This window comes from Suricata suricatta, chromosome 17 (genome assembly GCF_006229205.1).
Source record: "Suricata suricatta isolate VVHF042 chromosome 17, meerkat_22Aug2017_6uvM2_HiC, whole genome shotgun sequence".
NCBI classification, from domain to species: Eukaryota; Metazoa; Chordata; class Mammalia; order Carnivora; family Herpestidae; genus Suricata; species Suricata suricatta.
Window position 1 is genome coordinate 42,798,060 of NC_043716.1, and position 27,673 is coordinate 42,825,732.

Genomic DNA, 27,673 nt, shown 5'->3' on the forward strand with positions numbered 1-27,673 from the left:
TTTAAAGACCAACCTTCACCTGGCTCTTCTGCCTGATAATTATGATCATCCACCCCTCATCCCTTTCTAAATCCTCTTTTTAATTGTCTATAGGAAGTCACTTCTGCTTCCGTGCTTCACATTCTTTGAATCCTTGCAACTGGCTTCCTCACTCACATAGCCTTGACTCTACCTAAATAGCCCCCAGAATCCGAAATCACTAATGACTTCCTTTGCCAGCTTCACTTATTCAAGATTCCCAGCGTGGGAACAATCGAGGGTTTATTTCCGTCTTCTCAGTTTTAGCTCCTTCCCTCCCTTGATTATATGGCTCCTTGATCGTTGCTTTCATCACCAGCTCCCCATGCCAGCGGCTCTCAAATCACAGTCCAGGGACACCCCTCTCTTTTGGGAGGTCCATGAGTTTGAAACTATTTTTTTTAATGATCTGACTTTTTAAAAAATTTTTTTAATGTTTATTAATTTTTGAGAGAGAGAAAGTGAGAGAACAAGCAAGGGAAGAGCAAAGAGGGAGAGGGAAGCACAGAATCTGAAGCAGGCTCCAGGCTCTGAGCTGTCAGCACAGAGCCCAACACGGGCCTCGAACCCACAAACCATGAGATCGTGACCTGAGCCGAAGTCGGACACTTAACCGACTCAGCCACACAGGCACCCCAGAAACTATTTTTAAAATAACATGAAAAAAATTGCCTTTATCATCCTCATTCACTCACAAGTGTAAGGTAGCTTTTTTAATAAGCTACATAACATATCCATGCAATATATCTGAAAAACCTATGAAAGTATTTCTTTTCTGACTACCTAAGTCTATGAAGCCAGATTTTCTTCAACTAAAAAAACATGTCACAGCAAAGTAAGTGCAGAAACAGACTGAGAATCCCAGCTGTCTTCTATTAAGCCAGACATTAAAGAGATTTGCAAAAATGTTAAACAATGCTATTTTAGCTCAGGCTGCTATAACAAAAATACCATAGACTGGGTGGCTTATGAACAACAGAAATTTATTTCTCACAGTTCTGGGGCCAGAAGTCCTGAGATCAGGGTGCCAGCATGGTTGAATTCCAGTGAGAACATTCTTCGGGCTTCAGATTGTCAATTTCTCATGGTATCCTCACAGGGCAGAGAGCACAGATCAGCAGGCTCTCTCCTGACTTCCATGGGCACTAATCCCATTCCCAATCACCTCCCCAGAAGCCTGCCTCCTAATACCATCACACTGGGGGGGTGAGGGGGGGATAGGATTTTAATATATGAATTAGGAGGGTTGGGACTGGGAGGCACAAACATTCAGTCAGTAACCACTGCCTTTCCCACTAAATGTTAATGTTTTAATTTTTTGTTTTCAACTGATATATATTTTTCATTTAGAAGTATATTAACATGTACTGGATTTATTATTGTTATTTTAAAATATTTTTTAGGGCCACCTGGGTGGCTCAGTCGGTTAAGCGTTTGACTTTGGCTCAGGTCATGATCCCATGCGCTGACAGCTCCGAGCCTGGAGCCTGCTTCAGTTTCTGTGTCTCCCTCTCTCTCTGCCCCTCCCTCGCTCACAATCTGTCTCTCAAAAATTAATAAACATTAAAAATTTTAATATTTTTTAAATTTCTCAGTTTTAATATCTAACGATAATTATAACCCATCTAATATCAATAATGCACATAAACCTCTTGGAGGTTGTCAAAATTTTTTAAGAATTTAAAGATGCCCTGAGACCAAAATGTTTGAAAACCTTTGTTCCCTGAATTACTCTTTGTCACCACTGTGTTTCCAGTGCCTGTTAAATATTTAATCCTGAAACTTTTCCCACCAGCACCTTAAACATTTTTGGTGGGGGAAGAGTGGACTTTTTCTTAAACATCAGATGCACACGGCTGAGCTAATCAAACTCCTCAGGGTGGCACACTATCATTATTAGTCCATACAAAGACTCTTTGTGTTTCATTTTACTATTTTCTCTTTTACCTCCTATTTTCCTTCCTAGCTCCTTCCCTCCATCATAGATACATTCTCTTTTTTATTTTTTGGTACTTGCAACCTTTATTCTTTTTCTTTGTCAAATTCTTACTTAAATACTAGTTAGTTAACATATAGTGTAATATTGGTTTCAAGAGGTATATTCTGTATTATATCTATTATATGTTCTCTAGTCTACTTTCCTCATGTTTATTTTATATAGGGGTGTGTCCCTTTATTTTTTAATTTTTATTTTTTATTTATTTAAAAATTTTTTTTAATTTATTCTGGAGAGAGCAAGAAAGACAGAGCATGAGCTGGGGAGAGGCAGAGAGAGAGGGGAAGAGAGAGAATCTCAAGCAGGTTCTGTCCATACTGCCAGACCCAAACCTGGAACATGGGGCTTGAACTCATGAAACCATGAGATCACGACCTGAGCCAAAACCAAGAGTCAGACACTTAACCAACGGAGCCACCCAGGTACCCCAGCATGTTTATTTCTAAAATAAGTTTTTCAATGCCCAAATGCCACAGTCTGTACTTAGAAAGTAACAAATGGAAGATTTGAAAATGATGCTGTGAATCTTACCCAGAGAGGCAAAGTAAAATTTGTCTTCTGTCCCCTTGCCGCCACATACAACCTCAATCTGTACTTATTCTTTAGTAATTTTGATTTGCTCTCTGCGCCAGCATTTTTCAATGAGAATGATTTTATAAAAATTGATGTGTCTTTGAAAGCCTGATTGTGTTTCAAAAAGAACTTAAGAATAATTTAAGGTGTTTTATGTAAGATTTACAAAATGAATCTTAATAAGAGAAGATAAATTTAAATTCTAGGCACCCACACTTAACATTTCCAAACAAGTCCTGTTGTATTTTACTATTTGTAAAGAAGAAAGATCCTTTGAATAGGTCCCATTCTCTCCCATATACTGCTGCTTCTGTCACTGATGCCAGAAAACTTTGAGAAATGTCTGCTTGGTAGTTTTTAATCCCAGCATTTAAAATCATGATGCTGAATTTAGAGATACTGGAAGTAATTCTCTCTGGTCATGTAAAAGATCAATGTACATAAGTAAGCATTTATTGAGTGCCCAAGCACTGTAAAAAAGGAAGAAATTCAGCAATGAAAAGGGACAAGCAAAGTTCCTGCTCTCAGCAAGACTGGTTTTTTTTTCAGTATATTATGTGCTCAATAAATGCCTGTTGGTTGACTAGTAGAGATTCTAGTCTCCTGCTTTCAGATAATTGAAGATTCATTAACCCTAGCAGCCATACTGAGATCATTCTGATGATAACCCATCTGGGTCACTCCGAAGAAGTAGTTATATAAAACTATGTAAAACCCCAGGGCACGCAAGGGAGTTCTGCAAATCAGAGTCGATTGTTAAAAACCTTTTACAAAGCTAAGAAAGCACAGCTTCCCAATCCTCCCTGTTTACTTTTCCGTTATTCTTCTTTCTCCTTTTCTGTTTCTCCTTTTTCTCTGTTCTCTACTCCCGGTCTCCGTAATAGATTATTTTTCTTTCATTTCTGCTTTCACTTGTTTTCCTAGTAGTGTTGCTGTTTTTTTTCTTTTGCTCTAGTCTCTATTAAACATAAATGTTTCACATGCCCATTCTGCTATCCCACTGCTTTCTTCACTACGTAAGCCCATTCCAAAATATGTTTTGTTCTGTGAAGTGCACAGTGCAGTAAAGAAAATATAGACATTTAGAAGTAAGTTTCATCATTTTAGAAATTTCCAACAGTAGTTTCTATTCCACAAATTCCCCAAATACCACTACTCAGTGTCCACTTCTTTTTATTTTTGTTTGGAGTTTTGTTTTATTTAATATTAAGCTTTTTATCTTAATTCCAATGTAGTTAACATCCTCCGTTACAGGAGTTTCAGGTATACAACCTATGACTCAATGGCTCTATACCATTACTCCACGCTCATCATTATAGGTGTACTGTTTTTTTTTTCAACTTTTTATTTAAATTCTAGTTAGTTAACATATAGTTGTAATAATGATTCCAGGAATAGAATTTAGTGATTCATCACTTACATAGAACACCCAGTGCTCATCACAAGTGCCCTCCTTAATGTCCATCCCCCATTTAGCCCACCTCCCACCCAACACTCCTCCAGCAACCCTCAGTTTGTTCTCTGCATTTAAGAGTCTTTTATGGTTTACCTCCCTCTCTTTTTTTATCTTATTTTTCCTTCCCTTCCCCTATGTTCATCTGTTGTGTTTCTTAAATTCCACATAGAGTGAAATCATATGGTATTTGTCTTTTTCTGACTGACTTATTTTGCTTAGCATAATATACTCTAGCTCCATCCACATCATTTGCAAATAGCAGGATTTCATTCTTTTTGGTGACTAATATTCTATTGTGTGTGTATGTGTGTATGTATATATATATTTATATATACACCATATCTTCTTTATCCATTCATCAGTTGATGGACATTTGGATTCTTTCCATAATTTGGCTATTATTGATAATGCTGTTATAAATACAGGGGTTCATGTGCCCCTTCCAATCGGTATTTTTGTCTCCTTTGGGTAAATACCTAGTAGTGTAATTGCTGGGCCATAGGGTAGTTCTACTTTTAATTTTTTGAGGAACCTCCCTACTGTTCTCCATATCTACTTCTCAAGTTTTCTTTATAGATGTAGGTATTAAAGGAACAGATTTTATTTCCGAATATTGTAGTGACATTTTTGTACATCCAAATATGAACTACCTATGATTTAAGTTTTCACTTACAAATTTCTGATGACTGGATATACTCTTTTTTTTAGATAATGGCATTTTTATGTTTAAGTATCTTTTCTCCAATTCCCATTTCACCATTTCTATTTTTGTCAGGAGTAAAAGTAAATTTCAGTTACTAAGCAAAATAACATAAAAATGATGCTTCTGTATGAACAACTTCAGACCTGCTAAAAATTATATCATCTGATGGTGAACATTCAAAATTCTACTCTGGCCTGTGATGCTACTTGGGTTGTAGGGCTCTGAATGAGAATTTCTAACACCATACTTATTAGGGCTATAGAAAAACTCTAATATACATTTAGAAAAAAAAGCCTACCGTGTAAAAATAAAGTCTGCCTCTTGTCAGAAAAAGAAATCTTCGAAGCCACATTCCCAACCAAAATGGCGACACATGTGGTATCCTACAATGTAACCGGATGCCTCTAGCAAACTAATATCCAGGCAGGGAGAAGAACCACACAACGGTGGAGAAGAGAAGAATGAGGGGGAAGGGAGTGAATAATGATGTTAGGTAGGTTTTTCTTAATTCTACATAGTATGTATTTCGTGTTAATATTAATCTCTCCCTTCCCATAAAGAAAATACATCTACTTTATGAGTACTGCCTTCTCCATAATAAATTACCCTGTATAGCCTTCACAGCCTAAAAATGGGCTACCAAAAACTTTTCCATATTCCTATAACCTGCAATTAACCTTTCTTGATATTAAAATAGTATGTTATTGGTTCTCTCTGGCCAAACGAAACCAACCTTGGAAAATCGACCAGTTATATCCAGCACTTTTCTCCTGATTTAATCTCCTTGTCTATAGAAAACCAAACTACCCAACATCGTGAGAGAGGGGGAAAATGAGTCAGTACTATTAAAGTACTTGTTTGGTTGTTGTTCTGGCCATGGGGTGGGGTAGAGCAAGGGGAGGAGATTTTGTAGTTAATATTATAACAATTATTTTATGCATGCATTTCACAGGAGAATTCACTAGAAAGAAATATCTATCTCTCCCATTAAATGGTAAATTTTTAGTGAACAGTTCATAACCAAAGCACAAATGAAAATGAAATGGGACACAGGAGGTCACCCTCCTCAAGTCAACATATTTTCAAAGTCATTTCACTTCTTTTCATCCTAAAAGATGATAAATGAATAGTCTTGCCTTCAATGTTAACTCTATAATGCTTTTCAAAAATTTTTTCGGGAGTTTGATCCATTAAGCCACCAAAAGACTATGAATCAAGAGGGGTATCACCAACTAGGTATGAAGGGCACACTTGTGATGAGCGCCAGGCAATGTACGGAAGTGTGGAATCACTGTATTTATTGTAGGCCTGAATCCACTATACCTCTGTATATTAACTAGCTCAAAGTTAAATCACAACTTTTGAGAAATACAAGAGGTATATCACCTATAACTGACATTTTCTTCACTTTTCCACTCCTCAGAGGAAAAATTAAGAAAATTATAATATCCTCCAATTTTACTTTTCAAAACATCAGAAATATATATAATTTTGACTTTTCATCTTGTCTTTAATCTTAATCCTTTAAGCAAAAGGAATCATGCCACTGCACACGTTGAGGAAAACTGCACACGATACTAAAGCTGAGTGCAAGGCCTGATGTGAAGGAATTTAATATTTTTGCCCCTGTTTTTCAATCCCACAGTGGTCATTTGCCCTCAGAATTTTGTCAGTTACTACCCTCCATCTACTTATTGCTGATGACTGTACACCATCATCTCTCTTGTTTTTCTGAGCTCCTTTTGCTTTTATAATCCACACCACACTGCATCACATGTGATTATCAGATATTTTACATTGTTTTCTAATGGATTTATTTGTGATATTTTTATCTCTAGTTAGTTGGTACCTTATATGATGCAATTTACAGTGCAGTTACATAAAACAGGTGTTCCTAACTCTGCCACTAAAGACACTAATTCAACTCATTGGACTTTAGTGTCCTTATCAATAAACTGAAAAAGGTGAATCAGTGTGCCTGGGTGGCTCAGTCATTTAAGCCCCCGACTCTTTCAGCTCAGGTCATGATCTTATATTTCATGAGTTGGGGCTCCATATCAGGCATATGTTCAACATCATATGTCATTAAAGAAATGCAAATCAGGGGCATTTGGGTGGCACGGTTGGTTAAGCATCTGACTTCAGCTCAGGTCATGATTTCACAGTTCCTGAGTTCGAGCCCTGCATCAGGTTCTATGCTGACAGCTCAGAGCCTGGAGCCTGCTTCGAATTCTGTCTCTCCCTCTCCCTCTGCCCCTCCCCTGCTCGCACTTCGTCGGTCTTTCTCTCTTTCTCTCTCTCAGGAAATGAATTAACATTTTTAAAAAATTTTAATGCAAATCAAAACCATAAGATACCACTTCACACCCACTTGGATGACTATAATAAAAAAGACACTAACAAGTGTTAATGAGGATATGAAGAAATTGGAGTCCTCCTATATTGCTGGTAGGAATGTAAAATGGTACAGCTGCTATGGAAAACAATTTGACAGTCCCCAAAATGTGAAATCTAGTTACCATATGACCCAGCAATTCCACTCCATGGGATATACCCAAGAGAAATGAGAACATATGTCCACATAAGAACTTGTACAAGAGTGTTCGTAGAAACATGACTCATTATAGTCAGAAAGTAAAGACAATCCAAATGTCCATCAACTGATAAATGGTTACACAAAATGTAGCCAATCAGTACAGCTATAATGATTCAGCCATAAAAAGGAATGAAGTATGGATACATGTCACAACATTGATGAAACTTGAAAACATTATGCTAAGTGAGAGAAGCCAGATAAAAAGGCTACATTTTATATTATTCTGTCTAAATTAAATGTTAGGAATAGGCAAATTGATAGAGATAGAAGACAGATTAGTGATGACCTACAGGCAACCAAAGGGGAATATGGGAGTAGCTGCTAGAGGGACAGGGTTTCTTTCCAGGTAATGAAATTTTGCCGGAAGTGGATAGTGGATGGTTGTACAACTTTGTGAATATACTAGAAGCCACTGAACTCACACTTTTAAAAGAGTAATTTTATGAAATGTGAATTATATTTTAATTTTTTTAAGTATAGGGCTGACCCAAAAAACAAAATCTACTGAAAAAATACAAGAATGCCAAATCTGCACCTGTGTAGTTGTCAAAATCTTTAAGTGGAAAAAATATATAAGAGGTGGCCTCAAATATAAGTCCTAGCCCGAAAACACTTTCTATACCTTCCATCTATCCAGCATACCTATCTGTGGAACCCAGCTTATATCCTGGAAGATCAGCTCCACAGATAAATCACACCAGTCTACCAGTTCTGAACTACCTAGGATATGCCCACAAGTAAATTAAGTTAAATCAGCCCTTCACCCCATTTGGTTCTTGCTAGGTGACTATTGGTGCAACTAAATTTAATACATGCCCACCCCTGGGACATTTGGTTTCTTGTGTATACCTCCCTATTAATTTTGATGACTTCTGTCACCAATATTCACTCACAGCTCATGAAAACTTGAATTTGGATGAACTTGTCCCACTTCTCTATCAGCTACTTTTGGGTAGGCATGCCATTTTTTTGAGTCTTTATTTTCTGTCCCTAGCAGATAGTAGGTGCCTGCTGGAGGGTGAATGGATGCATGTATCCATTCACTTAAACCATCAGTTAGTATCTACCTTGTGCCAACCACTATTCTACATGCTGAGGACAAAAATCCCTACTGTCATGGAACTTACACTCCAGTAAAGAGATATGTGCAATAAACAAATAAGATAATAGAATGACAGATTATAGATTAAAAATAGAGCATGGTAAGAGGGTATAGAGAATGCTGGAAGTGGGGGAAGGTACGCAAGAAAGGCCTTGCTGATAAAGGACATTTGGGCAAAAAAATAAGGACATAAGGGTGTAAACTATGAATAATCTAGGGCAAGAGAAGGCAGAGCAAGTGTAAATGCCTTTATTCAAAGGCATGCTTGCAGTATTTGAGAAAAAGCAAATTAGCCATTCTGGCTAGAACAAAGTGATGTTTATACCAGCATTATCTACAGTAGCCAAATTATGGAGAGAACCCAACTGTCCATCGACGAATGGATAAAGAAGATGTGTTATATATACAATGGAATATTACTCAGCCATCAGAAAGAATGAAATCTTGCCATTTGTGATGATGTGGATGGAGCTAGAGTATATTTCACTTATTAAGTGAATTAAGTCAGTCAGAGAAAGACAAATACCATATGACATCACTCATGTGGAATTTAAAAAACAGATGAACATAGAAGAAGGGGAAAAAAGAAAAAGGGAAGGGTGTCTGGGTGTCTAGGGGCAGTTGAGCCACTGACTTCGGCTCAGGTCAGTATCTCACTGTAAGTTCAAGCCCCACATCGGGCTCTGTGCTGACATCTGGGAGCCTGGAGCCGGCTTCAAATTCTGTGTTTCCCTCTCCCTCTGCCCCTCCCCAGCTCGTGCTCTGTCTGTCTCTGTCTCAAAAATAAATAAATATTTAAAAAATTTTAAGAAAAATAGAGAGGGAAGCAAATCATAAGAGACACTTAACTAGAGAGCAGAAACTGAGGCTTGAGGAAGAGGAAGTGGGCGGGGAATGGGCTAAATGGGTGATGAGTATTAAGGAGGGCACTGGTTGGGATGAGCACTGGATGTTATATATAAGTGATTAATCACTAAATTCTACTCCTGAAGCCAATTTTACACTATATGATAACTAACTAGAACTTAAATTAAAAATTTGGGGAAAAAATTAAAGGATGAGGTTATCCCAAAGGATTTTACCTATCCAGGTTACCAGAGTTAAGGTAGGAAATAATAATATTTCCTTCATGCTGACATACCCTGAGGATTTCTGGATGATAAAGAGTGAGAAAAACCAAAGATGAGGGAGTTATGGTGAAGTACAATTTCTGTGCCCAAAAAGGGAGGAACATCTTGCCTTTTCCCAGCCATTCATTGAACATTACCTAGGACTCTGTCATAGAACATTTCAGCTTCTGACCTCAAGGTGCGTACACTCAATGAAAGCAAAAGAGCCAGAGAGAGAAACAAAGGAATCTGCCTACAAAACAATTGGTCTACTGGGGCAGTATCTCTAACAGGGAGGTAGCTACATTTTGTTTTCTGAAAAGTACAATTCCCATCAATCTGGTAAATGACAGAACTGGTGAGATTTTCTTCAAGCTTATATCTTCAACTGTACAAGATGAACTAGACCTTACCCTAAGACATTGGGTTTTTAGGGGTGCCTGGGTGGCTCAGTTGGTTAAGTGTTCGACTCTTGATTTCAGCTTAGGTCATGATCTCACATTTCATGAGATCAAGCCCCGTGTTGGGCTCTGCACTGGCAGCTCGGAGCCTGCTTGAGATTCTCTCTCTCCCTTTCTCTCTCTCTGCTCCTCCCTTGCTCTCTCTCTCAAAATAAATAAATGGAAATGTAAAAATGAATAAATTGTACCACATAAAAATCTAAAACTACTGTGCATCAAAGAACACAATCAGCAGAATGCAAAGTTAACCTACAGAATGGTAGACAATATTTGCAAATATCTTATGTAATAAGGGGTTAATATCCAGAATATATAAAGAACTACTACAATCCAACAACAGAAAAAAAATTAAAAAGTAGGCAAAAGAATAGAATAGACAGTTTTCTACAGAAGATATACAAATAATGGTCAGACCTATGAAAAGATGCTCAACATTACTAATCATTAGGGAAATATAAATTGAAACCACAATAAGATATGTGACCTCATACCCATCAGGGTGGCTATAATAAAATTTTTAAAAAAGGATGTGGATAAATTAGAAGTCTTGTGCACTTTAGGTGAAAATGTAAAATGATGGCCACTATGGAAAACAATATTTAAAAAATTAAAAATAAAATTACCATGTGATTCAACAATTCCTCTTCTGGGTGTAAAGTCAAAATATTGAAATCAAAGTCTCAAAGAAATATTTGTACACCAATGTGTCAAAGCAACATTATTCACAGTAGCCAAAAAGTGGAAGAAACCCAAGTGTCCAGTGACAGATAATGGATAAATAAAATGTGGTATACATAATGGAATATTATTCAGCTTTAAAAAAGAAGTAAATTCAGGGACACCTTGGTAGCTTAATCAGTTGAGCATCCAAGTCTTGGTTTCAGCTCAGGTCATGATCTCAGAGCTCACAGGTTTGAGCCCCATATCAGGCTCTGTGCTGACAGCCCAGAGCCTGCTTGGGATTCTCTCTCTCTCTCTCCCTCTCTCTCTTCCCCTCTCTAACTTTTCTCTCTGTCTCTCTCAAAATAAATAAATAGACTTAAAATTCTGACACAGGCTAAACATGGGTGAACCTTGAGAACAGTATGCTAAGTGAAATAAGCCAGTCACAAAAAGACAAATACTGTGTTATTCCACTTATATGAGATTTCTAAAGTCAAATTCATAGAAAATAGAATTGTGGTTGCCAGGGATTAAGGGAAGAGGTAAACTGAGAACTATTGTTTCAATGAGTTTAGAGGTTCATTTTTGCAAAGTAAAGTTCTGGAGGCTGGTTGCACAACAATGTAAATATACTTTTTTTTTTAAGTTTATTTATTTTGAGAGAGAGAGAGAGAGGGAGAGAGAGAATTCCAAGCAGGCTCTGCACTGATAGTGCACAGCCCAATGAGGGGCTCAAACTCACAAACCATGAGATCATGGCCTGAACCGAGATCAAGGGTCTGAAGCTTAACTGACTGAGCCACCCAGGTGCCTCCAATGTAAACATACTTAATACTAAACTGTATGCATGGAACACCTGGGTGGCTCAGTTGGTTAAGCCTCCAACTTGGGCTCAGGTCATAATCTTGCAGTCCCTCAGATACCATATGTCTGCACTCATAGGTCTAACAGGAGAACAGGAGAGACCTAATGGAGGACCATGGGGAGCGGAAGAGGGATAGAGAGTTGGGGAGAGAGAGGGACGCAAAACCTGAGAGACTATTGAATACTGAAAACGAACTGAGGGTTGAAGGGGAGGGGGGGGATGATGGTGGTAATGGAGGAGGGCACTTGTGGGGAAGAGCACTGAGTGTTATATGGAAACTAGTTTGACAATAAACTATTTAAAAATAATAATAATAATCTCACAGTCTCTGAGTTCAAGCCCTTCATCGGGCTCTGTGCTGACAACTCAGAGCCTGGAGCCCACTTAGGATTCTGTGTCTCCTTCTCTCTCTCTGCCCCTCCCCCGCTTGTATGCTCTCTATCTGCTCTCTCTCTCTTTCTTTCTCTCTCTCAAAAAAAATAAACATTAAAAATAAAACCTTAAAAAATAAACTATATGAAAACCAATTTGACAATAAACTATTTTTATAAATAAATAAATAAATAAAAACCTTAAAGTCCACTAGGAAGGGCCTGGACCACCATTCTGCTTCTTGTATCACAGAACTAATATGCTCACTCTCTCTGAGATTACAGTGAAGCTCTAAATTTTTTAATGTTCTGAGAATAATTTCCTAGATGAAATAGGTCTTTAAGTGAAGACTGCATTATTTCTCTATAAAGGAGCTGTAACTGCAATTCTTATAAGCTGGAAATATCTTTGCTCTTTTATACGAATTTGTAATAAATTGACTGGTAACTGGTGGCATTATCAAGAAAAAAATTAAATAAATAAATAAATAAACTGTATGCTTAAAATGGTTAAGATAGTAAATTGCATGTTTTTACCACAGTTTAAAATAATATTTTAAAAAATAATAATATATTTCTCAACAATCCCATCCAATAAACAATGCCATTCTTCCCATATTTTTTAAGTTCATGTATTTATTTTGAGAGAGAGCACACGCACAAACAAGAGAGGAACAGAAGAGAAGGAGAGAGAGAATCCCAAGCAGGATCTACACTGTCAGCACAAAGCCTGAAGCAGGGCTCTATCTCCCAAACAGTGAGATCATGATCTGAGCTGAGATCAAGAGTCACATGTTCAACAAACCGAGCCACCCAGGCACCCCCATTGTTCCCATTTTAGTCTTGATAGGCCCATAACGTGGTAGGTCCCTATTAAATACTTGTTTATTTGTAAATTAAACCATCTCTTTCTTTCCCTTTTTACCCCAGACCAGAATGGGAGGCAATGTACCAAGTCCCGAAAGACTAGGGAAATGTCAAATTATGCTCATGATAAACAAAGTCTGGGGACAGGAATAGGAAGCCTCTAGAAGTCCTGAATGAGGCCTGAAACAATTCTGGGGGCTCGAGCTAAACCTTGGGTGCCAAAGGTATCTGTGCTCAGCCATGATGAAGACTAAGATATGTCTAACTTGTGTTAGATGATTTACAATGCCATGAGGCAGGCCAGATCTTGAATATTAAAGTTTCTTATTAAAACAATCATGATCCTTTTTTAATTGCTCTTTTTAAATCACTCTTTTCAATACCGTACTCTACAAACCTCTGAGAGTTTGGGGTACTTTTTTGTCCTTCCTAGGCTGGAACAATTAATCAAATGGTTCTTAATCACCACTTAAGGCTTTTCAGTAAAATTTTTCATTTAAACAACTTCCAACTCACTAATGTTTAACATGGATATACATTAATATTGAATTTAAAAAACAAAACAAAACAACTTCCCCTTCCGTGGGATCCTGACAGCGTCAAAACGTTCCCCTTCTGTAACTCACACCCACAATGCCCCAAGAGTACTAAATGAGCCACATTGAAAATCCGTTGCTTTAAAGTCAGAAGGAGCTTGGAGGTCATTGTCACCTGGGCCTGAGCCTGAGGAGTGAGTGAGGTCACAGTTGCATGACGGAACAAACCCTTCATTGGATTCCTGATCTGATTGAAGCCCAGAAGTGGTAGGTAGCACGGCTTCAAAGTAGGTAAATACCCGGATTGTGTAGGAATTTTATGCTGTGTCCTTTTTTTCTTTTTTCAAATCTATCATCTCTAAGAGAGATTGAAGGTAGTTTTTTAAAGTAATGATTATTTCGCACCATGAGGAAGACTTCATAGCACTTTTCAAGTGCCTGAATTGCTGAGCCTCTCCGGAGTTCCCGGTTCTGTGGTAGGTTTCCAGATGGTGAATGCAGGAAATTGAGTTGTTTAGAAACAACTGGCTTCCCGGGCTCTGAGGTGAAGAGCTGGGGAAATGGACCAAACTGTAACTAAACATACAAAGACTTTTCCTTCGTGGGTTCATAGTATTTGTCTATTATTCCTAAATCAGCAACTCAGTATTCTTGTCAGTGAACCACCTAATACACTGAAAAAAATACTCAGGGAAAACCAACAATAAAAGGGGGAAGCCCTACCAACCCAGCTGCCAGCCCATAGACCCTGATGCCCAAACTCTGCAGAAGTGGAAAGGCACGACCACGGAGGCTCTAATGGTTAAAATCCACTCAGGAGAGTCTAGGCTGGTGAGACAGCATTATATCCCACCTCTACTCCTACTTTTAAGGAAGACCAGTGGGTTCATAAGAACCAACAGGGCAGGGAGGGACCTCCCAGAAGGAAATTCTGGGAAAATCTACTTACTACTGGGCAGGTATCCAAGATATAAACAAGTAGGTGAATATTTTAGAAATGTTGTAACATTTTATCCTCTGTTGGTTATGACATGAATATTCTGATTTCAAAAATAAATTTGTCTTTCAGTAACTCCACATCTTTCTAGGATGCTTTATCTATGTCACATGGTACCACTTATTTTTACTCTTTGAAGGGGGATGGACAATGATAAGAAATTTTGCTTAGAGATCTCTGGACAGTGAAGGGGCCCTTCTCCATGGCTTTCCAACCTCACACACACCTCTAACTTGAATTTGCACATATTACCATTCCTCAAGGCCCTGGACTTCAAACTCTAGGTCTTAAACTAGGGAATTTGCAAAAGAAGATAGAGGGATTAATCTGTGATTTGATCCTATTTGTATCTTCTGAATTCCAGACAGAGTTATTGGCCCCATGGCAGTTTCTGATATTAAGCCAAAAACTAGGCTGAATCCTCTAACAAAGGTACCCAGCTCCCATGGCAAGAGGTAAGTAATGAATGTATTCAGGTGATAAATAGATTAAGATAAAGGATTGTTAAGGTGCCTTGCCATTTGCAACAATGTGGGTAGAACTAGAGTATATTATGCTAAGCAAAATAAGTCAGAGAAAGACATATATAAGATTGCACTCATATGTGGAATTTAAGAAACAAAACAGTTGAACATAGGGGAAGGGAAGGAAAAATAAGATAAAAACAGAGAGGGGGCACCTAGGTGATCCAGTCATTTAAGCTTCTGATTCTTGATTTCAGCTCAGGTCATGATCTCGCAATTTGTGAGGTTGAGCCCCACATTTGGCTCTGCACTGACAGCATGGAGACTGCTTGGAAGTCTCTCTCCCGCTCTCTTGCCTCTCCCCTACTTGCTCTCTTTCTGTCTCAAAATATATAAATAAACATTAAGAATTAAAAAAAAAAAACAGGGAGGCAAACCATAATAGACTCTCAAATACAGAGAACAAACTGAGGGTTGCTGGAAATGATGGGGGGCTGCTAAGTGGGGGATGGGTATTAAGGAGGGCACTTACTGAGATGCACTGGGTGTTATATATAAGTGATGAATCACTGGGTTCTATTCCTGAAACCAATACTATACTGTATGTTAAATAACTTGTTTTTAAATAAATTTTAAAATAAAATATATGGAAAAAATTATTAAGGTGATAAATATATTAAATACCCATAAAGGCTATGAGGAAACAAATTAGAATGTTCTTCAAGTACCCTGTGATAAATTTAGTTATAAAACAAAATATATGAACTGAAGATAAAGATTTTTTATGAAAAAAAAAAACATATATATCCTTTTGATTGGGAAAACAGTTCTTCTTCCTGTTCCCCCAAATGAGCAGCAATTTGTGTGTAAGGGGACAGAATGTCCTAGAGGGCCTAAGAAGTTGTCAGTAGTACACTAAGATATTTTGAGTGCCAGTTTAAAGGCGAATAATGTTAGAGGATCACAAAAAAGACCTAATCTCCTAAGCAAGTCAGTATAGGGAAGGTTTGTAGCTCATATATGATGGGTAAAATGAAACCTAGTAAATTAGCCATGACTGACCCTGAACTAAAATTGGGAAGGGAGATTTGCCTGTGATATTAACAATAGGGTATTTCTACAAATTCCAATAAACAGTAGCCACGAGTATCAAAGCTAAATGTACTTTAAATAAAATTAATGTGGGGCGCGTGGGTGGCTCAGGCGATTAAGTGTCCGGCTTTGGCTCAGGTCATGATCTCATGGTTCGTGGGTTCTGCCCTGCGTTGGGCTCTGTGCTGACAGCTAGCTCAGAGCCTGGAGCCTGCTTCAGATTCTGTATCTCCCTCTCTCTCTGACCCTCCTCTGCTCATGCTGTCTCTCTCTGTCTCTCAAAAATAAATAAAAAACATTAAAAATGTGTTTTAAATAAATAAAATTAATGTATAAAATTACAATTACTTACACCTACTTTAAGTTACTATCTTCTAAGCAAACCCAGTTATGCATAGTATACTTTTACGTTCCTAAACCAATAACCTCCTGCAGATCTATACAATATATCCCCAAAGTATGCATATGTTTTCTCTTTTTCCAGATTTTATTTCTCTGAGGAAATGAAAAGTCACCCAGTGTTCCAAACTTTCTAGAAGTGCTCTCTCTCTCTCTCTCTCTCTCAGTAGATAGATAGATACACAGATATGGTTGATATACATATAGACCATATATAGATACAGGTATCGATGTAGATATATCTACCTCTATCTCATGCTGGTAAAAATACAACTTGGCAGTTAAAGTTATAAAATAATTATAGATAACAAAGTTTTCAGTATAAGGATATTCACCATAAGATTATTTATACGAGTTAAGGTGCACCTGGGTGGCTCAGTCAGTAAAGTGTCCAACTTCATCTCAGATCATGATCTCATGGCTTGTGAGTTTGAACCCTGCATCAGGCTCTGTGCTGACAGCTCAGAGCCTGGAGCCTGCTTCCAATTCTGTGTCCCTGTCTTGCTCTGCCCCTCCCCCACTCATGCTGTCTCTCTCAAGAAAAAAAACATTTTTTAATAAAAATTTTTAAATATTATTTATACCACTTAAAAATGTTTTAATGTTTATTTCTTTCGAGAGAGAAAGCACGCACATATGAGTAGGGGAAGGGCAGAAAGAGAGAGAATCCCAAACAGCCTCCACACTGTCAGCACAGAGCCCAATGTGGGGCTTGAACTCACGAACCATGAGATATAACCTGAGCCCAAATCCAGGGTCAGATGCTTAACCAACTGAGCCATGCAGGCACCCCTATGCCAGTTAAAAATTTGAAACAACTTACAGTTTTAGCAATAGGAATAATGTAGGGCTTATATCTGTGAGCTTTGGAGTCAGATAAACCTGAGTCTGAATCCCAGGGCTTCTACCTATTATCTGTGCACTTTGGGACAAGTTACTTGATCCCTCTGAGTCTCAGTTTTCTCTTTTGTAAAATGGAGAAAATCAGGTGTTTTTTGTTTTTTTTTTAAGAATATAAGGGCAACGGGCATGTGTAGGGCAGAGATGGACCTCATGGCCAGCATTTTCTCACTGCATATCCTGGAGCAAGTGACAGTAAGAGATTCCTTAGGTGGTGAGACTCTGAGAACACTGTGGTGCATCCAGTCATTCCGGTCAGCGAAAACTGACATTTTCTAGGTTCACACATGTATTAAATCTTCTCATGTCTTTTGTCAGGGATAAACATTTACCAGGATGTCTCCCGTGCCAATTACAGCACAAAGAAAGGAAGCTGACTGCTGCACAAATACAAGGTAATGAGAATCGTCCCCAAATGAAAGCCCCTTCATGTATCTGGTCATTCTCTTCTCTGAGATCTACAATTTCAAAGGTCGACTGTAGTCCTCTGCTGTTTGAGACCAGAAGTTCTAATTCAATGTCTAATTTTTGGGAAGGAAGGGTGAATACTTTCAAACAGACATCTACCCAGAGTTTGGACAATCCTGGACAAATATTTTTATTCAAATGAGAATATGTGGGTATGCAAAAGAACAAATGCAAAGTGAAATAGAAATCAAGTAATGGCGGGTGCCTGGGTGGCTTAGTCGGTTGAGCATCGGACTTCGGCTCAGGTCATGATCTCATAGTTCGTGGGTTTGAGCCCACGTCAGGCTCTTTGCTGGCAGCTCACAGCCTGGAGCCTGTTTCCGATTCTGTGTGTTCCTCTCTCTCTGCCCCTCCCTGCTCATGATCTATCTCTCTCTGTCTCTAAAAATAAATAAATGTTTAAAAAAATTTTTTAAAGAAATAAATCTAGTAATGGGACAGTGTAAAAACAACAGAAGCCCCAGGATTTCTCACAGAAAAAAACCAGGAAGATAAAATTAGTTAAACTTCCTACAGTATGTAGGTCCAAATAGCAACTATTTATAAAGCCCACAATGTACTAAGCCTAGGAAATATAACAAGTAACAAATCAGACATGGTAATTGCCCTGATAGGAAGTTTTTCAGGGAAGTCAGACCATTAAACCATGAATTTTTGACTAAAACGATTTAAATCACAATATGACACAAGTTATGATAGAGGAAGTATAAAGTAGTATGGGAACATAAAAGACAGTCTCCTGACTTGGTCTTGCGAGGGTAGAAGGGGAGTTAGAGAAGGTTGGATACTGAGTAGGAGGCAGACAGCACAAGGGAAGTGTTCTGGACAGAAAGACTGGAATCTGCAAAGGCCCAACGGAAAGGGAAAGCATGACTCACTAGAAAAAAAGACAAGAAAACAAAAGAGAAAGAAAGTCCAGCATGACTGTGTTTGGGTTCTGGAAAGGCTAATGCTTCAACCTCCAAGTTTGGGACCAGTTGAAAAAACAGGAACCAAAGAATTGCTGGCTTGAAAAGCACAAGAGTGTCAAGACGGAATTGCATTTTTCATTATAAAACTGAGCTAAATTCCTTAATAATAACAGTTTATATGGGCACCTGGTGGCTCAGTCAGTTAAGCGTCTGACTTCAGCTCAGGTCATGATCCCACGGTTCGTGAGTTGAGCCCTACGTCAGGCTCTGTGCTGACAGCTCGGAGTCTGGAGCCTGCTTCAGATTCTGTGTCTCTGTCTCTCTCTGCCTCTTCCCTGCTGTGCGCACACACGCTCTCTCTCTTTCTCTTTCCCTCTCTCTCTCTTTTTGTCTGTCTGTCTCAAAAATAAATGAACGTTAAAAAAAAAAAAGAAGAAGACATGCTTATTTGTTGAAAGGCTGCATGAGTGAGGATAACACCTACTAAGTGCTGGAAATACTAGGAGAAATCAGAAGCCAGTCAGAGATGGCTCCAGCCCTAGAGAAGCCCGCCTTCTATGAAGGGAGAAAGACGCTACTCCTCACACATTTTTAAGGCAGGCATCATTGTCTCTGTAAGATGAATCTCATATTTACAGGTGCTAACACTTGACTGTGATATGAAATAAGTTTTATTCTAGTGCCATTTGGGATATACTTCGCTCTGGGTTGATTTCTTCACTCACTGATTTTAGAAAAATACATGCCTGATTTTGGTTCCAGTTAATGCCTTGAGTACCTTTGAAAAAAACTTTGACTCTATCCAAAATACTGACATGCATATAATTTGGGCACATTTGGGTGCATTAGTTTTCTGTTGCTACCATAACAAACTGCCACAAACTTAGCAGCTTAAAACAACACAAATGGATCATCTCACAGCTCTGTGGGTAGAAGTCCGAGTGGGCTCAGTTCCTCTTCTCTGGGTCTTTCAAGGCCAAAATTAAGAAAATGGCCAGCCCGGCTTCTTAGCAAGAGGCTCTAAAGGAACGTCTGCTCCCCAGCGTATTAGGTTCTTGGTGGAATAGAGTTCCTTGTGGTCCTCCCGTCTGCCATCTCAGCCCCTCAAGGCTGTCTGCATCCCACATCACATCGCCCCGTCCGTCTCCAAACCAAGTCCTCCTCATGCTTTGAATCTCCCTGATCTCTTCTTTTGCCACATCTTTGCTACTTCTGGCTGCCTAAGGGATCCTGTAATTATATTGGGCACACTCAGATAATCCATGGTAATTTATCTTAATTATAACTGCAAAGTCCTTTTTATTGTGTAAGTAATACATTCATAGATTCCAAGAATTAGGGTGTGGGCACCTTTCAAAGGCCATTTTCCCTACATATTTGGTTTTCCACCAAGTAGTTTTATTCCAGTTTAAATCTCATGGAAGGATGCTGTCCTTTATATGAAATGTCTATTATGTACTCATTTTTCTCTCAACAATTTTTTAGAACATGATCCCCAATCAACTGTATACTCTGTCCTAGTTTGTTAGAATATGTACTCATTCTTTTTTAATATATTTTAATGTTTATTTTTCTTTTTTTTTAAGTTTATTGTAAAGTTGGTTTCCATAGAATACCCAGTGCTTATCTCAACAAGTGCCCTCCTCCATGCCCATCACCCATTTTCCCCTCTCCCCCATCCCGCTTGAACCTTCCATTTGTTCTCAGTATTTAAGAGCCTCTTATGGTTTGCCTCCCTCCCTCTCCTTAACTATTTTTTCCCCTTCCCCTCCCTCATGGTCCTCTGTTAAGTTTCTCCTGTTCCACATATGAGTGAAAACATATGGTATCTGTCCTTCTCTGCCTGACTTATTTCGCTTAGCATAACACCCTCGAGTTCTATCCACTTTGCTGCAAATGGCCAGATTTCATTCTTTCTCATTGCCATGTAATACTCCATTGTATACATAAACCACATCTTCTTGATCCATTCATCAGTTAATGGACATGTAGGCTCTTTCCATGATTTGGCTATTGTTGAAAGTGCTGCTATAAACATTGGGGTCCATGTGCCCCTATGCATCAGGACTCCTGTATCCCTTGGGTAAATTCCTAGCAGTGCTATTGCTGGGTCATAGGGGAGTTCTATTGTTAATTTTTTGAGGAATCTCCACACTGTTTTCCAGAGCGGCTGCACCAGTTTACATTCCCGCCAACAGTGTAGGAGGGTGCCCATTACTCCACTTCCTTGCCAGCATCTATAATCTCCTGGTTTGTTCATTTTAGCCACTCTGACTGGTGTGAGGTGGTATCTCAGTGTGGTTTTGATTTGTATTTCCCTGATGATGAGTGACACTGAGCATCGTTTTACATGTCTGTTGGCCATCTGGATGTCCTCTTTGGAGAAGTGTCTGTTCATGTCTTCTGCCCATCTCTTCACTGAATTGTTTGTTTTTCAGGTGTGGAGTTTGGTGAGTTCCTTATAGATTTTGGATACTAGCCCTTTATCCGATATATCTTTTGCAACTATCTTTTCCCATTCTGTTGGTTGCCTATTAGTTTTGTTGACTGTTTCCTTTGCTGTACAGAAGCTTTTTATCTTGATGAGGTCCCAACCTCTTGATTCCCTTGCCTTTGGAGATATGTAGAATAAGAAATTGGTGCAACTGAGGTCGAGGAGGTTGGTTCCTGCTTTCTCCTCTAAGGTGTTGATGATTTCCTATGTCACATTCAGATCCTTTGGTCTATGTGTCTGTTTTTGTGCCAATACCATACTGTCTTGATGATGACAGCTTTGTACTAGAGGCTAAAGTCTGGGATTGTGATGCCTCCTGTTTTGGTTTTCTTCTTCAATATTACTTTGGCTATTCGGGGTCTTCTGTAGTTCCACACAAATTTTAGGATTGTTTGTTCAAGCTTTGAGAAGAATGCTGGTGCAATTTTTATTGGGATTGCATTGAATGTGTAGATTGCTTTGGGTAGTATTGACATTTTAACAATGTTTATTCTTCCAATCCATGAGCATGGAATATTTTCCATTTCATTGTGTCTTCAATGTCCTTCATAGGTTTTCTATAGTTCTCATCCTACAGATCTTTTACATCTTTGGTTAGGTTTATCCCTAGGTATTTTATGGTTTTTTATACAATTGTGAATGGGATCTGTTTCTTGATTTCTCTTTCTCTTGCTTCATTATTGGTGTATAAAAATGCAACTGATTTCTGTACATTGATTTTGTACCCTGTGACTTTGCCGAATTCTTGGATCACTTCTAGTAGACTTCTGGTGGAGTCTGTCGGGTTTTCCATGTAGAGTATCATGTCATCTGCAAAAATTGAAAGTTTGACTTTATCTTTGCCAATTCTGATGCATTTTATTTCTTTTTGTTGTCTGATTGCTGATGCTAGGACTTCCAGCACTATGTTAAACAAGTGGTGAGAATGGACATCCCTGTCATGTTCCTGAACTCACGGGGAAAGCTCTTAGTTTTTCCCCATTGAGGATGATATTAGCTATGGGCTTTTCATAAATGGTTTTTAAGAAGTTTAAGTAAGTTCCTTCTATCCCAACTTTCTCAAGCGTTTTTATTAAGAAAGGATGATGTCATTTGTCAAATGCTTTTTCTCCATCTATTGACAGGATCATATGGTTTTATCTTTTCTTTTGTTAATGGGATGTATCACACTGATTGATTTGCAAATATTGAACCAGCCCTGTAACCCAGGAATGAATCCCACTTGATCATGGTGGATAATTCTTTTTATATTGCTGTTGAATTCAATTTGCTAGTTGGATATTAGAATATGCTAATATTGAATGCATAATATGAATATGCTATTATCCATATTCATCAGTGATATTGGCCTGTAGTTCTCTGTTTTTGCTGGGTCTCTGTCTGGTTTGGGAATCAAAGTGATGCTGGGTTCATAAAATGAGTCCAGAAGTTTTCCTTCCATTTCTATTTTTTGGAATAGCTTGAGAAGAATGGGTATTAACTCTAATTTAAATGTCTAGTAGAATTCCCCAGGGAAGCCATCTGGTCCAGGGCTCTTATTTGTTGGGAGATTTTTGATAACTGATTCAATTTCTTCCCTAGTTATGGGTCTGTTGAGATTTTCTATCTCTTCCGATTTGAATTTTGGAAGTGTGTGTGTGCATTTAGGAATTTGCCCATTTCTTCTAGGTTTTCCAGTTTGTTGGCATATAATTTTTCATAGTATTCCCTGATAATTGCTTGTATTTCTGAGGGATTGGTTATAATAAATCCATTTTCATTTGTAATTTTGTCTATTTGGGTGCTCTCTCTTTTCTTTTTGAAAAGCCTGGCTAGAGGTTTATCAATTTTGTTTATTTTTTCAAAAAACCAACTCTTGGTATCAGTGATCTGGTCAACTGGGTTTTTTTATTTTATATTGCTTATTTCTGCCCTGATCGTTATTATTTCTCTTCTTCTCCTGGATTTGGGGTGTTCTTGCTGCTCTGCTTCTAGCTCCTTTAGGTGCACTGTTAAATTTTGTATTTGCACTTTTTCTAGTTTCTTGAAATATGACTGGATTGCAATGTACTTTCCTCTTAGGACTGCTTTTGCTGCATCCCAAAGAGTTTGGTTTGTTGTATTTTCATTTGTTTTCATTTATTTTTTAATTTCTTCTCTGACTGCCTGGTTGGCCCATTTGTTCTTTAGTAGGATGTTCATTAACCTCAATGTTTTTGGAGGTTTTCTGGACTTTTTCCTGTGGTTGATTTCAAGTTTCATAACATTGTGATCTGAAAGTGTGAATGGTATGATCTCAATTCTTTTATATTTATTGAGGACTGCTTTATGACCCAGTATGTGATCTATCTTGGAGAATGTACCCTGTATACTCAAGAAGAAAGTGAATTCCATAGCTTCAGGATGTAGAGTTCTAAATATATCTGTCAAGTCCATCTGGTCCAATGTGGCATTCAGGTCCTTTGTTTCTTTAGTGATTTTCTGTCTAGTTGATCTATCCATTGCTATAAGTGGAGTATTAAAGTCCCCTGCAATTAGCCCATTCTTAACAATAAGATTGCTTATGTTTGTGATTAATTGTTTTTATGTATTTGGGTGCTTCCAAATTCGGTACATAGATATTTATAATTGTTAGCTCTTCTTGATAGATAGACCCTGTAATTATTATATAATGCCCTTCTTCATCTCTTGTTACTGCCTTAACTTTAAAGTCCAGTTTGTCTGATCTAAGTATGACTACTCCAGCTTTATTTTGACTTTCAGTAGCATAATAGATATTTCTCCATGCCCTCACTTTCAATCTGAAGGTGTCCTCAGGTCTAAAATGAGTGTCTTGGGGCGCCTGGGTGGCTCAGTCGGTTAAGCCTCTGGCTTCGGCTCAGGTCAGATCTGACGTTTGTGGGTTTGAGCCCCACCTCAGGCTCTGTGCTGACAGCTAGCTCAGAGCCTGGAGCCTGCTTCTGGTTCTGTGTCTCCTTCTCTCTCTGCCCCTCCCCCTCTCATGCTCTGTCTCTCTCTGTATCAAAAATAAATAAAACATTTTTAAAAAAATGAGTGTCTTATAGACAGCAAATAGATGGATCTTGTTTTGTTTTGTTTTTTTAATCCAATCTGATATCCTGTGTCATTTGATTGGAGCATTTAGTCCATTTACATTCAGTGTTATTATTGAAAACTATGGGTTTAGAGTCATTGTGTTATCTGTAGGAGTCATGCTTGTAGTGGTGTGTCTGGTACTTTGTGTTCCTTGCAACATTTCCCTCATAGAGTCCCTCTTGGGATTTCTTGTAGCACTGGCTTAGTGGGGATGAATTCCTTCAATTTTCGTTTGTTTGGGAAAACCTTTATCTCTTCTTCTATTCTGAATGGCAGGCTTACTGAATAAAGGATTCTTGGCTGCATATTTTTCTTGTTCATCACATGGAAGATTTCCTGCCATTCCTTTCTAGCCTGCCAAGTTTCAGTAAATAGGTCTGTTACTACCCTTATGTGCCTCCCTTTGCATGTTAGGGCTGTTTTATCCCTAGCTGCTTTCAGAATTCTCTCTTTATCCTTATATTTTCCCAGTTTTACTATGGTATGTTGTGGCAAAGACCAATTCAAGTTATGTCTGAGATGGGGTTCTCTGTGCCTCTTGGATTTCAATGTCTATTTCCTTCCCCAGATTGGGAAAGTTCTCAGCTATAATTTGTTCAAGTATCCCTTCAGCCCCTTTCTCTCTCTTCTTCTTCTTCTTCTGGAATTCCTGTGATGTGGATATTGTTCTGATTGCATCACTCAGTTTTCAAATTCTCCTTTCGTGCTCCCGTATCAATTTATCTCTCTTTTTCTTGGCTTCCTCTTTTTCTATAATTGTATTTTCTAATTCACCTATTCTCCTCTCTGCCTCTTCAATCCGTGCAGTGGCTGCCTCTATTTCATTGTGCATCTCATTTATAGCTTTTTTTTAATTCATCACAACCTTTTTTAAGGTCCATAATCTTTGTAGCAATAGTGTCACTGGTGTCTTCTATGCCTTTTTCAAGCCCAGCAATTAATTTTATAACTATTGTTCTAAATTCTTGGTCAGTTATGTTGCTTATATCTGTTTTGACCAATTCTTTAGCTATCACTTCTTTCTGGAATTTCTTTTGAAGAGAGTGCTTCTGTTTTGTCATTTTGGCTAGGTTTCTGTCTCTTGTCAGTTTTAAAAGCTTGTTATGTGCTCCGCACCTGCGAGTACTACCATATTAAAGGAGGCTCATAGACTGTCCAGGGCCTGTCCATTCAGGAAGTGTTCCTTTAATGGTGTCCCTTGGTCTCTCTTGTTGTGCCTTTGGTTATTTTATTTCCCTACTCATAGTGATATTTGGGACTGTCCACCATGTGTACTTTGGTTCTTGAGGTAGCCCTGTGAAGCTGTCTTCTTAGTAGACTCCATCTCTTTTCCTCCCAGATTCTTGCAGTGTAGAGTCCTTTGGCTTCAGCTTTTCTTTGTTTGAGAGATGCAGGCAGGAAGTACAGAACTCCCTATTTCTCTGCCATCTTGCCAGCCAGGCCTAATATTTATTTTTGAGAGAAAGCATGAGTAGGGTGGGGCATAGAGAGAAGGAGACAGAATCTGAAGTGGGCTATCCAGACGGTTCAGAGCCTGACATGAGACTTGAACTCATGAACCATGAGATCATGACTAGAACCAAAGTCAGATGCTCAACTGATTGAGCCACCCAGACACTCCTGTACTCATTCTTAAATAACTAACTGCCCAACTAACTTAGTTGCATTTCCTGCAATTCCTTAGCCTTCCAAGATGCCTACAACTTCTTTAACAAGGATAAAACTGGCTGTATTGATTTACATGGAATGATGTGCACAATAGCCAAGCTGGGAATGAATCTACCCAAGCATGAGGTCTATAATGAATTAAGATGTGCTGATATTGATCGTGAGTAATTTGACTTATAATTACTTTTCTCATAAAAGGTTTTTATAGATATATTTTTCCTTCAGCGATTACATAAACATGAGAAACACATCTTATTTATTATCAAAAGTACATATATGTGTTTCTCTTTAAGGATATCAGTAAACTATGTGTACAAGTTACAAAATCAAATTGTACAAAGTGGATGATTCTCTGAAAAATTCTGTGTGGAAACTAAAAGTGATGGTCGCATTTCAAATTCAAAGTACCTACCATGACATATATTTTGGAGGGTGCTTTAAAATAACAGATACAAAGTCACTGACAATTTCAAAAATGATATGTTACCAAGAAAATCCAAGCTCTTTGTTTCCATTTGAATCATATTCATACAAATCTTCCTTCCATCATTAGGGCCTACCTGTATTTTTTAAACTTATTTAAATTTCAAGTTAGTTAACATACAGGGCAGTATTGGTTTCAGGAGTAGAACCCACTGATTCATCCAACAAGTGCCCTCCTTAATGCCCATCACCCACTGAGCCGACCTATATTGAAATTTAAATGCCACAGCATTTTTGTTGCTATTTTGAATGTAAACTGGTGCAGCTGCTCTGGAAAACAGTGTGGAGATTCCTCAACTATCCATAGAACTCCGTTATGTCCCAACAATAGCACTGCTAGGGATTTACCCAAGGGATACAGAAGTGCTGATGCATAGGAGCACATGTACCCCAATGTTCATAACAGCAATGTCAACAATAGCCAAAACATGGAAAGAGCCTAAATGCCCATCACCTGATGAGTGGATCAAGAAGATGTGGTATATATACATAATGGAGTACTACATGGCAATGAGTAAGAATGAAATATGGCCATTTGTAGGAAAGTGGATGGATCTTGAGGGTGTCATGCTAAGCGAAATAAGTCAGGCAGAGAAGGACAGAGACCATATGTTTGCACTCATAGGTCTAACAGGAAAACAGGAGAAACCTAATAGAGGACCAGGGGAAGGGAAAGAGGGAAAGAGAGTTGGGGAGAGAGGGGGACACAAAACTTGAGAGACGATTGAATGCTGAAAATGAACTGAGGGTTGAAGGAGAAGGGGGAGGGAAAAGAGGTGGTGGTGATGGAGGAGGGCACTTGTGGGGAAGAGCACTGAGTGTTGTATGGAAACCAATTTGACAATAAACTACTTTAAAAAATTAAATTAAAAAAACAAAATAAATAAAATAAAAACAACTAATGAGTTCAAAGTGAAAGCATAAAAAAAACTGTTAGAAAACATTTCCTTTGAATACACTACCTTAGTGATTATAGCCCAAGCTGATATGTTGTATGGAGTATATATTCAGCACACTATCTCCTCTCACCTCTCCCCAGTGCCCCATTCAATTAGCATAAGGCCCACGTGTGAATCAATGTCACTAGTCAATTAAGGCATCACTTATTTCCACTAACTCTGCCCAATGTGTCTATTCTTTCATCAACACACACACACACACACACACTTCTAACAGCATTATTCTTTAACGTTGGAGGAGACTGGGTACAATTGGGGATGTTTTAATAATAAAAATAGCAGGGGTGGGTATGGAGTGGGAAACTGGGGGTGGATCTGTCTCTAGGAAATGACAAGTCTGTAGGAACGGAGAGAGAGGATAGGACTGCAGAGGCTGAGAGCCCTGGTCGGTGGTCACACCCCACCACTGCTTCTGGAGGCTGTGGGTGGCCCATGTAATGGCTAAAA

At 38.5% G+C, this 27,673-nt stretch overlaps 1 protein-coding gene across 2 annotated transcripts in view; it reads left to right on the plus strand.

Annotated features, from left to right (window-relative positions):
- The window catches only part of EFCAB3 (EF-hand calcium binding domain 3), a 95,547-nt gene that overhangs the window by 44,959 nt on the left and 22,915 nt on the right, over positions 1-27,673 (plus strand). Inside the window, exons 1-4 of one of the 2 annotated variants that reach the window (XM_029929197.1) lie at positions 13,697-13,792; positions 14,678-14,768; positions 17,487-17,563; positions 25,801-25,944. In XM_029929197.1, the coding sequence (XP_029785057.1) occupies positions 14,695-14,768; positions 17,487-17,563; positions 25,801-25,944 (295 nt within the window). In that variant the 5' untranslated portion in view covers positions 13,697-13,792; positions 14,678-14,694. Of the gene's footprint in view, positions 1-13,696; positions 13,793-14,677; positions 14,769-17,486; positions 17,564-25,800; positions 25,945-27,673 lie in introns of those variants that run through there. The other variant, XM_029929196.1, reaches the window with a different exon arrangement.